At 39.0% G+C, this 13,919-nt stretch overlaps 2 protein-coding genes across 4 annotated transcripts; one reads left to right on the top strand and one right to left on the bottom strand.

Annotated features, from left to right (window-relative positions):
- Window positions 1-1,989: 1,989 nt before the first annotated feature.
- On the bottom strand, window positions 1,990-9,495 carry LOC132123771 (zinc finger protein ZIC 4-like). Of its 3 annotated transcripts, none has more exons than XM_059534398.1 (3): window positions 9,381-9,495; window positions 5,357-5,977; window positions 1,990-3,210 (listed from the first exon to the last, which is right to left on the bottom strand). In XM_059534398.1, exons 1-3 carry the CDS (start codon window positions 9,415-9,417, stop codon window positions 2,771-2,773), a joined length of 1,098 nt encoding a protein of 365 aa, XP_059390381.1. In that variant the 5' UTR covers window positions 9,418-9,495; the 3' UTR covers window positions 1,990-2,770. The 3 variants fall into 3 exon arrangements, with proteins under 3 accessions (XP_059390381.1, XP_059390380.1, XP_059390379.1); XM_059534397.1 differs by lacking the exon at window positions 9,381-9,495 and adding an exon at window positions 6,086-7,139; XM_059534396.1 differs by lacking the exon at window positions 9,381-9,495 and having other exon boundaries at window positions 5,357-7,137.
- Window positions 9,496-10,350: 855 nt separating this feature from the next.
- On the top strand, window positions 10,351-13,487 carry LOC132123772 (zinc finger protein ZIC 1). The gene is made up of 3 exons (XM_059534399.1): window positions 10,351-12,008; window positions 12,572-12,735; window positions 13,107-13,487. The coding sequence occupies exons 1-3, from the start codon at window positions 11,039-11,041 to the stop codon at window positions 13,302-13,304; spliced, it is 1,332 nt and encodes a 443-aa protein (XP_059390382.1). The 5' UTR covers window positions 10,351-11,038; the 3' UTR covers window positions 13,305-13,487.
- Window positions 13,488-13,919: the final 432 nt, after the last annotated feature.

Genomic DNA, 13,919 nt, shown 5'->3' with positions numbered 1-13,919 from the left:
GGGGGCAAAGAGGTCTAAATGTAGCATATTCTCTTATTGCTGGCTTATTATTATTGGTTAATTTATATATTTATTTATTTGCCATTGCACCTGTCCTGTCATTTTGCATGCGAATTCCAGTCAGCCCTTGTCATGTAATTATGACATTAAACAGAGCGTTGAATGGTGTGGAGAGAACCGCTAATCCCCTGTTAAAAGAGCTTTGTTAAATAATGCAGGACAGTTTCCGGAAGTGTGATTATCGCCTCAGTTATTTCACAAAGAAATTATATTTCACACTCAAATGAAGCCCTGGCTTGCGTTTCTTCTTCTTCCTTTAAAGAGACAGGCTGTTGCTCGATGAAATCAGAATGTGAATCCATAGCTGGCTCCAAGCCCATATTGTGACAAGCGAATAAACTATAACTGAACTTTTCTTAGAAGTATTTAAAAAGTTAAATCGATGCGTTTTGAGTTTCAGTGGTTTTACTCCACACTTGTGAACGCTTACTTTGTATTTGGAATAGGCCTATGTAATTTATTATTATTATTATTGATATTATAATTGTGATATTAATAGCTGTCTTTGCTTGCACTATGCCTAGCTGCTTTAAGGAGATGGTTAAGGATGTTATTTTGGAATGGTTAAATCCTTTTATAGATTATGGTTTGCAAAACAGTTCGACACTGCTGGATGCTTTAGTTATATAGGCCTGGTTGGCTTATCGGAAAGAGAATAGGAAAAGCGGAATCGATGGTAATTAAAACCGAGAAACTGTTGAAAAAGAATCGTCGTTCTTTCCCTTTTAATCGCAACTTTGACACGGAGACGAGCGTGCGCGCTCTCAGGCTCACCAGGTGTCCGAGTGAGTCAGCTTGTCGTTACTTTATATTACTTGGAGGTAGCCTGCTTGATTCTGGTCAAATTCGTCACTTCTTGTTTTGTTGAAGGGAATGAAAAAAAAAATAAAAAAATTAAAAAATAAAACCTTGAAACAAGTTTGATAAGAGTCTGCGATCAAAACGGTGACACAGAGAGGCCTTTCCATGTCATCAGCGTTGTTTTGACGACACTCAAGAATCCCCCCGATTTAAAAAAAAAAAAAAAACTCTTCAAAGGATCCTCGCTTCAATTGAGACCAAACAATCTTTTTCTCCTCTGATACATCAGATCTAACACTAGTCCTCGCTACTGTTTGACTGTTACCCGCGGTATTTATTTTACATCATATCCAACAAAGAAGTTTAAAAGTTGAGCAAATCCTGAGGTCAACGTTTTAAAGTCACTTGAGAGTGCTATGGTATAAAAAGAAAGTTACGAGGCTGGTAGATTTATGCATTTGTTATTGATTAAGACATTTATTTATTTAAAATGATACAATTTCATGGGATGCGCAATGGTTATCATAACTTGTTACTTTAGGTTTTTTCTAATATAATGGACATCGGTCCATGCATCAAGCACAAACGAAGACACATTGTTTACAGTGATTATCAAACCAAGAGAAAAACAATCGACTAATAAACGAAGTAAATGAAAGCGCATTTTGTAGTTCTTTTCCTTCAGAGTAAATATTGCATTATTTCTGTCAGAACGGGATCTAGCCTACAGCGCCGTCGCCCGTATTATTTCAATTTGACTCGGCTTTTGCTATTGAAATCTTAACTCACCATGAAGATTCACCGTCGTGAAAAAAAATGTCTCTTTGAATAAAAGCCTCTTTGAAGTCTGTGTGAAAATATGCAACTCTTTCATCAATTGCTGCCCATGTAATTGGAGTGTAAAGATGGAGTATATTTGTGTGTATAAGCGATACAAAAGGATAGACAACAAGTTATCGCAATGAGATTCGCTAAGAGAATTAAAATTTGTTTAAGCTGGTGACGTTTGAGTCATTTTAGGATCGTGCATATTTTTAACATTTAGGTGTTTTCGATTAAATGATGCCTAATTTCTGTTCTCTAACGTAGAGATATTTTTGTTCCTACTAAAGCGTAATTTAAGAGGTCTTTTAGCTTTGCGTCATACACAATTTATTCAAAATACTGACAACTTACAAGGCATTTCGGTACAAATTTTAAGGTCTCTTCTGATAATTATAATTATGGTTTTTAATTTTGCATAAAAATGGATTGCTGACAAATTTTACGAAATCACAAAATGACCACATTGATTAATGACTAATCATAAATGAAACGTCATTTCAAATACAATAACACTGTTTCCATCGAATTGGCTTGGCTGGCGAAAGCACAAAAAGAGGAAAGAGTCTACGTCCTTGTGAAACCCAAATCATCCCAAAAATTAATTTTGTACAAAGTATAGTAGCAAACATTTAAAAATATGGACAGAACCTTACAAAAATTACTGTTCACACAAAGACATCAAAACGTCATCATTTACAGGTTTAATAATTAAGCACTTTGGTTCAATAATACAAAAAAAGAAATGATTCACCGATTAAAAAATAAATTAAAAAAGATATTGAAATCAAAGCGGGATTTACAAAATAATACAGTGACATGCGTCCGGTCGGTACACTATTTCGAAACATGGACACTCGGGACGTGTTTTAAATCGACTGGTGGTTAGGCAGTGACATTAGCTGTCAAAAGGCCCGTGCATCCTTCAGTAAGGCAGTAACAGTGAACAAGCCTGCTCTTTGAACTGACTCACACAGGCGTCGTCAGCCTGTGGTCATCCAGTCCAAAACGGACTGTCCAAATAAGATAAGATGTCAAAGTCATTTTAGACACTTTGCCAAAACAATATTGCAGGGCGAGCATTGTGCTAGAAGGCGTCCCTCCGTTCAGGATTGCCGTACGTTGGCCCCTCTGTATGGCCCGGTGTGGATGAACCGCTGGGTGGGGTCTGAGGGCCACTGGCACCGGAGCTGTGACACACGTACCATTCGCTTAAATTGGCCGGCTGGGACGATGATGAGAGCGGCTCAGAGAGCGCAGAGGGAGCTGGCTCCCTTCCCAAGTCCGATGAAGGAGAAACGAGAGATGGAGTCGATGATTCGTAACCAGAACTCGGAGGTGGAGACTTGCAGTGCACCTTCATGTGTTTTCTCAATGAGCTGGGATGCGTGTACGATTTGTCACAACCTCTGACTTTGCAGTTGTACGGCTTATCGCTAGTGTGTACGTGGGAATGCTTTTTCCGGTCACTGCTGTTGGCGAACCGTCTGTCACAGCCGTCAAACTCGCATTTGAAAGGCTTTTCACCTAAAACGACAGAACAGTTGTGATAATGGTCAGTACAGGTCCAAGCACACCATTACATTGAGCACACAATCAAATATCCTGCGCATTAGTCTAACGCATGTCAGACTGTACAGGGTAAATCGGGTCACATGAGCCCCATGATATCGTGATTATCTTTTTACTGCTCTGTCTGCTCTCATGGCAGGTCCCTTGTGACTGAGACTCTCAGACAGCAATGATTTCTTTTCACAATTACAGATTATTAAGCATTCTTCTTTAAAGCGTGCGCTCTCGTATAGTTTCATTTACCGTTGGAATGTAGAGCATGAAGATCTCATAAAATATATCGGATCGACTGTATAAAACTGCTATTAGGCCTGTCCCTCTGTAACCATAATAGCTGCTGGAGAAGGCAGCCAGGCAATAGAAATGTTTGAATTAATTACATTTAATCACATCACGCTTATTTCCGAAGGACATAAGCTCCAGGAGTTTATAAGACTACGTAATTGCTGCTGTCTAATTACAGTTGCTTGCTGAATATCAATTTGACCTTCAGCTGTTGGGCCGAGAAAGCCAATCAAGAATATTAGTGTACTACAAGAAAGCAGAAAGGAAGAGACCCTTGGGAAACCATATCCATAACCAAAGATTCGAATAGGCTACCGCCCAAGCAAGAAAAAATTGCGGCTGGCCTCGGGAATGTCCCACAGAAATAATGCATAACGTTGCTTAGAGATCATAACTGAAAGATTCTTATCTCAGATGTAGTTACCAGTGAAACGTTAAGCAGCTTTCCTGATCATGCCAACACTATTTGCAATGAAAGAAAAAAAAAGAAAAATAAAGAAAATGGTAATAATAAAAATAAATAACTAAATCTTCCAGAGTCCACAAAGCATTCAAAATAACAGAAATAACTATGCAAACCTAACGCATTTTTATTAATGTGTTGCATTTATTATTGAATATAAAGTTTATCATGTGAAGTCACATTTGATTAGCACTTTGATAGCGACTTGTTGCATGCGGTCAATCTTTTTGAAAGTTCTTACAACATAAATAGATGGAAAAAACTACAACACATTGCCTCTTGGTGCATTTAATGACAATTTGGACAGTTTATTTTTAGGCTAACTGGAGCACACACACACACAAAGGAAGAAAAAAAAAACAATACAGTGTAAGCGATACAAGACACTATCTTAAATGCTAGTATGCCCCTGTAGATCGTTCTAACAGAATACTTGAACTTACGAGTGTTTGTGGTTTCCAAAATGTAGCAAAGGAGTAGCTTATAACAGTTTGCAAATTGTCTATAAATGTGTACCATTTATAGTAACTGTAATATAAACAGAAGATGATAAATCTATGAACAATAATTTGGGCATTTTAACATAAAGCAGTACCCTATCTCTTCATCTCTTATTTATTATTATTATTATTATTATTATTGTTGTTATTTTATACAGCCGACCAAACTGTACTCAGTAGGCCCCAAACATGTGGATGTGCTGCAAAGCTGTAAGCAATCGGATGAAGAAAGGAACACATGATTGTTTTTTTACAACACACATGATTTAGAAAAAGCAAGTCAATTGAAAACAGTAACACTCCAGAGTGCTCCCCCCGTTCTTTTTTAGAACGTGACTTATTGTAATTAATATATATTTATATATATATATATATATATATATATATATATATATATATATATATATATATATATATATATATATATATATATATATATATATATATATATATATATATATATATATATATATATATATATATATATATATATATATATATATATATATATTAATTACAATATATATACAAGTACATGTAGCCTATTCAAAATCATAAAATAACAGTGACAATAATGATAATGGTGCCAGTGTTCCGCGAAAATCCTTTCCACCATGCATAACCCACTACATATATTATTTCTAGATAAAACCTCTTAAAAACCAACCTTCTTAAAAGCGGATTTTTCGACAATCGCTGCCTCTATTCAGCTAGCTCACGTCATTAATAAACTAGTTGTTGTGTATTGATTCGTTTACACTTTCAGCAGTGCTGTATATCCAGTAACTGAATAGTTATGAGTCGTTAGTATTTAACCGAATTGTCCTAAGGGACGAGAAATGAAGTCACTGACCTGTGTGCGTCCTCTTGTGTATTTTCAAGTTTTCCGATCTGGCAAATACTTTTCCACAGCCCGGGAACGGACACGGAAACGGTTTCTCCCCGGTGTGCACTCTGATGTGATTCACAAGTTTGTACTTTGCTTTAAACGGCTTTCCCTCTCGTGGACACTCTTCCCAAAAACAGATATGGTTCGCTTGCTCCGGTCCTCCGACGTGCTCCACAGTCACATGTGTCACTAGCTCGTGCATGGTGCTGTAAGTTTTGGAGCAACGTTTCTTCGCCGAGTGCTCGGGCTCCAGCCACTTGCAGATGAGCTCTTGCTTGATCGGCTGCCTCATGTAACGGAAAAACGCGCCAGCTCCGTGGTGGTGATGTGCGCTGAGATTCATGTTCAGATTGAGCCCGCCGTATCCGTGCAGAGGAGAAGCAGCAAACGGGTCTGCCCTGGAGCTCGCTACTTGACTCAAATGATCAGACCGAACGTACATTTCGGCAGGTATTCCTAACCTTATTTGTCCGTTCAAGGCTTGGCCACCTGGTGCTCCGGTAGATGCCTGCTCGTGATGAAGTCCAGGGAAGAGCGTATGGTTCCCAGGGTCGGGGTGATGACCATAGTGTCCCGGATAGCTACCTGTTGTTGAGACAAACATTCCGTGGTGAGAGGCTGAACCAGAAGTCTGATCGGTCAGCACGGGCATGGCTTGAGCTGTCAGATCTCGGCGAATGAGGAAGTCCCTACCTGCGGATAGCGCCTGGGCCGTGTGAGACATAGAGTACGGGACCGTTGCCGCCTGCACCGGGCCAAAAGCTCCCGTTTGACTGGAGACCACTTCACTGTGGCCTGCAATATGATGATTGTGGTGGTGATGGTGGTGGGGATAATGATGGGTTGGGCTGATTTTGAGGGCCGCGGAGTGCCCCATGTGTTCTGGCCCGAATGGACTCGGCCCCAGGCGGGGTTCCGCAGTCATCTCCCCAGGGTGCGAGTGAGCCATTGAGTGTGGATGGCTGCTGAACCCCGGGAAGCCTGTCACGCTCTGAGGGGTATGGTGGTGATGATGGTGATGGTGGTGAGCCCCTGCCAAGTCAACTAATCTCAGCGTCGTGTTCCGTTTGGAAAACGCGGGGTCCATCACAGGGCTTCCCAAAGCATCCACGCTCATTACTCCTAATTTTAGAATAACTTGACAGCAGGCAAAATAATAGCTAATAATGATGATGACAAATATATTTTAATCGCTTTGAAGAATACAGAAGAAAAAAAAAAATAATAATCATAAAAAAAAAAAAACTTCCCCTAAAGTTTAGTTGCTATCTCAGTGCCTACGTGGAATCCCATTCGGTTGAGAGGCAGCAGCAGGACGCTTTGATATACTGAATAGAGATTCATGGTAGGCGCTGCAGCCCGTGGAGCCAAACAATCACCGAGCGCTCTAATTGGTCAGAGCTCTGTGATTGACGTCACTCGTGACAGTTTCCAATGCGAAGAAAAATGTTTTAGTGACAGCAAACAGAGAGCGCGCATGCGCCGAGGCTTAGGGAGCGGATGAAGAAAAGAAAAAAAAAAAGTTTTTGTCACGCAAAGGTTATTGTACTTTCAGCTGCAATCCCGAAGTTACATCGAAGCAATGTTACATTTCTTTATATCACAGCTGTTGAAAATCTGCGACTGCGCTTTAGCAGCTTACCGCAACAAGTAGCCTAAACCGGAAAGTGGACTTGCATCCAATAAAAAGGCGACATAGGTTCTGTCTATTAATCCGCTAAAGAAGAAGCTCCATAATAAACATCGAACACGGCGGTTAGTACAAAGTTTTTTGTTTTATCTGGATTTAACCCTTTTGTTTAGAGAGAGAGAGAGAGATAGAAAAGATTCCTCCTTTTTTTCTCTCTCTCTCTCTAACGGTGCTTATATGTCGTCATGGGATCACTGTCTTGTGAAAAGCGCGAGGGTCGCCTATTGTCCGGAGCAGAAAAAAGTAACGCAAAAGACCTGTTGTTATGATCGGGGGTAATTTTCGGCCTCAGTTGTTCAGCGGCGGCGGATCAGGCACACAGGAGGTGGTGCTTCATCAAAAGTGTAGAGGGCGGCAAAGAAGTCTTGGCAAAATAGCTCGAATAGCTGTTAAATTAAAAATCCTAACTCACACCTAATCCATCCTTTGCGATGCGTCAAAGTTTATTTCACAGATTACTCACCGTTATTTAATAAACACACTGTTAACAGTGCACCTGTCATGAATACAGTACAATCATGAATCAACAAATAGAAACTTTTATAGAAAGCTTGAAAATAAATGGACAGTCCCCACCTCATGAAAACAGCCTCAAGGGTTTTTAGTACCTTGAACTTTGTCCATAAGAAGGCATTGCACGCGAATGTTAATATTTCAAGAAATAACACTAACCTTGCAGATGTGGTCGGCGAATGTGCATCTACGTGGTTAAGGTACTCAACAACAATTTACAGCAGGCAAGCTATTTTACAAAATAAATGAATGTTTATTTATTTTATTTTATTTTTTTTGTGATGGGAATGAAGAATGTTCTAAAAATTAATTTTATAAATAAAGTTTTGTAAAAATGTTTTTCGAAGAGGAAACAAATATAACTGCTTAATCAAAAATAGTATAAAATTATAGTGTGGTTCTTAATAAAACTCCTCAAACTTGCAAATAAAAGTTTAATGCTATTGCTTGTTTCTTCGTATGGCATTGAATGCAATTTTACAATATGCAATGAGATAAGCCATAAACAGGCTCTGTGTCAAAGCAGTTTAAATTACCATGAGGAGGTGAAAGAAGTTTTAGTGAATGGAATATTTCCGCCTCACACAATAAAAGTTTAAATACGTAATTCAAATATACAATGTTTACCGTAATTATACGCGAGAGTATGCATGGAGACAACATTTAGATTGAATTAGTGCGATAAAAAAGGGAAACAGTTAACACCCCCACCCCAGACCACTTTATTTTTATTACTTATTTGTTTTCTTCTTATATATATATATATATATATATATATATATATATATATATATATATATATATATATATATATATATATATATATATATATATATATATATATATATTAGTAGATTTGTGATGGCAAGACTGCGAAATCTAATTTCACGGAATCATTACTTCCCATGAAGGCCATTGTGATCGTTTTATGTTCATGTATTATGATCACATATGAAAGCAAAACTTAGTCCAAAATCCACACATGTAATCTATTAATTAATATTCTTCGCCATTTCTTCAACTTTAGGCGACTTTATTTTAATCAGGGTCAAGACGCATTCAATTATTTATGCAAATAAATTGGTATTCCTTTGAGAGAGGTCATGAATTGATCTGTCAGACGTCTAGTGACAAAGCCACACCATCCGTGTCATAAATAAGTAAACATTGTGTGAACTATGACGAAAACTGAAGATGTGGCTCAGGGTCGAATGGGTCGCAGCTGCATTCTTTAGCCATTTCTCTAGCACGTAACGAAAAGTTTATTTTAGAGGGGGGAATTATGACAAGATACAAAACGAGTTCATTTTGACAGTAAAAAAAAAAAAAAAAAAAAAAGGAAAATAACACTGGAGAAAAAAAGTCAGCTACTGCCCGAAAACAATGACTTTATTTTGAAATCACAAGGAGGAAAAACTCTTTGTCGCCAGTAAAAAAAAAAAAAGATTTAACAGATAAAATGAAGTCATAGTGTGTTGCATACTGTCAATGCCATATTTTAAGTAGACAGAAATAAATTATTTATTGAATTAAATAAAATGAGGTTGAATGGTAACAAACAAAAATAGTTTTTTTTTAATTTTCTTAAAATATTAATTTACTAAAACGTTATAAATAATAACAACAACAATAACAACAAAAAACAATAACATTGCTTTATAATAATAATAATAATTATTATTATTATTATTATTATTATTTTTTTTTTATCTGTCCAAGGTGTTCGGTAAATAATTCCCAATAATGCCTCCAAAGCTTATTTCGTCCCCACGCTATGAGTCTTACCGTGTTTCACCTGTTGAAAACATCGTCCAGATTTCATTTATAAAGAAAATGTCCTTTAGACAAAACATTCAACTCAACAGCTTTGCTTCTCTCTCTCTCTCTCTCTCTCTCTCTCTCTCTCTCTCTCTCTCTCTCTCTCTCTCTCTCTCTCTCTCTCTCTCTCTCTCTCTCTCTCTCTCTCTTTGGAAGGAGTTTGGTGTATGGAGCTTAAGGCTGCAGTCTGGATGATATTTTAATGGTTCGTCTGTTCATGCAGTCTTGAACTCCAGCCGCCGGAGTTTCCTGCAGAGAGAAATCCCACTTCACAACTTCCACAACCCACAACTTTTACACACACAAGGGTGATACATTGCGGCCTTAATCTTTCAAAAAACATAGGTTAAAAATATGAATAACGGAAAGAGACACCTCGTTCGCAGGTTTGAATATAATATTTGAAGTTTGAAGGCATCTGCGGAAGGCCTACTGAGTGTGCAGAGCATGTGGTGTGTTAAAAAATACTTAGAAGGCACTCAGTTCTCGTTTAAAGTAAATCATGTGAATATAAAAGCAATAATTAAATTGCAGCAACAGTATAATATACATGTGTTTTGCATAAGCGAGAGAATTCATTAAAATGATACATGTAAAGAAAGTCAACAGCTAAAGTAGCCAAAAACTTTATGCATTAAGTGTTGCGGCCCAATACTATATTTGTATGTGTGAACCATTGACAAATTTGATAATTAATTTCTTACTGATGCAAACAGCATACCAGTGCAAAAAACAACAACAACAACAAAAAAAAACACTTCAAGATGAGGCATATTGCTTCATATTGCTTAGTAATATAGTTGGATTATTATTAATATTATTATTATTATTATTATTTTTTTTTTTTGCACGTTTATGGAAAAAGCATGTGGAACTTAGCATTTGGTTTTTACATAGGATTTGTTTTTAGTACTTGGATCTTCAGGATGAAACGCATGAGTTCCACGCCATTTAAGAGCAGGCTACACTTTATCACATTGCAGCAGTGTTTACTAGATGCGCGCCAGGTTCTTCTCAGAGCACCAGGCTTCCACATAAGTAGGCCAAACGTGGAAGTGCTCCGTGTCTAGGACAAAAGCTATTATTCGGCCATGCATTCACTAAAGTCTCTTTTCTGAATTTCAACATCCAGAGCAAAATCCCAGTCAGCAGCCTCCCGACAATGCCACAGATTGATGATGTAAACCGACCAATCGCACTGATGCTGAGGCATGGCGGGCTGTTATTTGGTGAGTGAATGTTAGTAGGGGGAGAGCGCCCTCTCCAATGATGGCCCAAGCTCGGGGTCACGTGCTGCCCCCCTCCTTCCCCATTCATCAGGGGTGGACTGTGTTGTCTTTTCAATTCATTTATCTGCAGGAATGATTGCGACTATCAGTCTGAAGCTCACTGTCTGACTGAGGAGGTGAAAGTTGCGCCACAGGAAGATAAACCGCAAAAGACAATATCGCACATGATTTGCGTGCTCATCGGATGAGCAGGAGAGAGAAATTCCTCTCCACCAAAAGTAAATAGGAATAGGGGATCGGAGTTTGCTTTGCACAGACTTAAGTCAGAGAAATAGCAAGCATAGACAGTTGTTAAGAGATTCTTCCTCTCTCAGTCTCCTCCGCTGCAGACTGAAGATGCTCTTGGACGCGGGACCACAGTATCCCACCATTGGAGTGACTACTTTCGGCTCCACCAGGCATCACTCAACAGGCGAAGTTACAGACAGAGAAGTGGCTTTGGGTATCAACCCGTTCGCCGACGGTATGGGCGCTTTTAAAATCAACCACAGCTCCCACGACCTCGGCTCTGGGCAAACGGCGTTTTCCTCGCAAGCGCCCGGTTACGCCGCCGCCGCTGCCTTGGGACACCATCATCACCCCACTCATGTCAGCTCGTACTCCACCGCCGCCTTCAACTCCACTCGGGACTTTCTCTTTCGCAATCGGGGCTTCGGAGACGCCACGAGCGCGCAGCACAGTCTGTTCGCCTCCGCCGCTGGAAGTTTCGCCGGACCACATGGACACTCTGACGCCGCTGGGCACCTGCTCTTCCCGGGACTGCACGAGCAAGCGGCCACGCACGCGTCCTCCAACGTGGTTAACAGTCAAATGCGCCTGGGGTTTTCCGGGGACATGTACGGCAGGGCCGAGCAATACGGTCACGTCGCGAGCCCCAGATCCGAGCATTACGCCTCGACGCAGTTGCACGGCTATGGCCCCATGAACATGAATATGGCTGCCCATCACGGGGCTGGGGCCTTCTTTCGGTACATGAGACAGCCCATAAAACAAGAGCTCATCTGCAAATGGGTAGAACCGGAGCAGCTAACGAATCCGAAAAAGTCCTGCAACAAAACTTTCAGCACCATGCACGAGCTCGTGACCCACCTGACGGTGGAGCACGTTGGGGGACCAGAGCAGTCGAATCACATTTGCTTTTGGGAAGAATGTCCCCGGGAAGGGAAACCGTTTAAAGCCAAGTATAAACTTGTGAATCATATCAGAGTGCACACCGGAGAGAAACCGTTTCCGTGTCCATTCCCCGGATGTGGAAAAGTATTTGCCCGATCGGAAAATCTGAAAATCCATAAAAGAACACACACCGGTAAGGAATGCATATTATTATTATTATTATTATTATTATTATTATTATTATTATTATTATTATTATTATTATTATTCATATATATTCAGTGCTATATTGCCAATATAATTTTGTATGTATTTGTTTTAAATATAGGACTTAATATGCCAAGCAAATAATGTTAATATGTTTTTGTATTTATTTATTTTTCCATTGTTTGTTTCTTTGTCCTATTAATCATTTTCATGCCAAGAACCATTGCGTTACGCGGAATATTATTTCTATTCGTTACATGTCGTATAATACCTAACAAATTACACGTGTAAGAGTACAGTATCGTTGCAAAATAGCGTAAGTAATGTGGGCGAAATTTACATGTATATTTTTGTAAGTCGTGCCTCGTAGTGGAATATGGACAGGAACTTTTTTTTTTATATACGCGTTTAAATTTGCTTATATCCATTTGCTGGATGTATGTATTTCCAAATGTGACATATTTTATTATGTATTTATTAATTTGAATGCATGTGCCTGCCTCTTAAAAATGCGTGTTTTGAGAGATGTTTGCTCTGTGTTTCTGTTAGGTGAAAAACCGTTCAAGTGTGAGTTTGAAGGCTGTGACAGACGCTTTGCGAACAGCAGTGATCGTAAGAAACACATGCACGTCCATACCTCTGACAAACCTTATCTCTGCAAAATGTGTGACAAATCCTACACACACCCCAGCTCCCTCCGGAAACACATGAAGGTAACAATAACATCGCAGTGCATTATTTTTCCTCCTACATTATTCGATGTGCTTCTTCTATCTATTTACTCTATTATTTAATTCCTGTGCTGTTTTAAAAATAACGCTTTTTACGGTTTACATTTATTTCTGGCCTATTATGGAATATTTTTAATGTGTTGAATAATGTTGTTATTTGCACCAAAATGATGTGTATGATATAATAACTAACGCTAAATGCCAACATAATCTAAACATAAATCTAAACACAACGTTACAGAATCTGTATTATTTATATATTATTATACATCAGACGCAATCGGTTGGTACAGTTTGACATGAGATATTATCAGGCACATAGGAAAATATATTTATGTTCGTCTTCGACTCAGGTTCACGAGGCATCGACTCAAGGACCCCAGCCCTCCCCGGCAGCCAGCTCCGGCTACGAGTCCTCCACGCCGCCCACCATCGTGTCCCCTTCCACAGAAAACCAGAGCAGCAGTTCCATATCACCAGCATCATCCACAGTTCACCACACGAGCAGCCACAGCACTCTTTCGTCAAATTTTAATGAATGGTACGTGTAAATATTTTCAAAAGACTGCAGAATTAAGACTGCTTTGGAACCAAGACTCAAAAGTCAGCCTATTCTCGCGTGGACCTACATATACACACAATGTGAAGAATCTGAGAGAGAGAGCAGTGCATGGACGGGGTGTCGAACGCTCTTGACAGCCTTTTTGTCCTCCATTTCTTTTGCTCTTTTTAATTTCTTTCCCTTCTCTCTCTTTATTTTTTTTTTTTAATTTTTTTTACTTCTTCATATTTCCGGAAGACTGCACAGAGAACTTCAATTGCATGCTACCAGCAGGTCAAAGCCTGCTTTTTTTTGTATATAAAGATTGACCTAGTTTAAAATGTAATATTTTATTTTGTAAATAGTCACAATTACAGTTTAAGGGAATTTGTGAAAAATAATAATAATAATAATAATAATAATGTGGTCCCTAGATATATGGAACATGAGATGGTTTTACAAATATTGCGATGAATAGTCTTGACTGAAAAGAATGTTATAGTTTATGTGTACCAAATGTGAATTACCCAGTATTACCACAGTCTACACGTTTACCTAACCGATTAGTATTAATGTGCTTTTGTATCCAGTGCAACATTTCGTCTCCAGTCCAGTCTGAGTAGCA

This window comes from Carassius carassius, chromosome 42 (genome assembly GCF_963082965.1).
Source record: "Carassius carassius chromosome 42, fCarCar2.1, whole genome shotgun sequence".
Classification (NCBI taxonomy): Eukaryota; Metazoa; Chordata; class Actinopteri; order Cypriniformes; family Cyprinidae; genus Carassius; species Carassius carassius.
The sequence above is the reverse complement of the archived record's forward strand: the minus strand, read 5'-3'. Positions and strand labels throughout refer to the sequence as shown.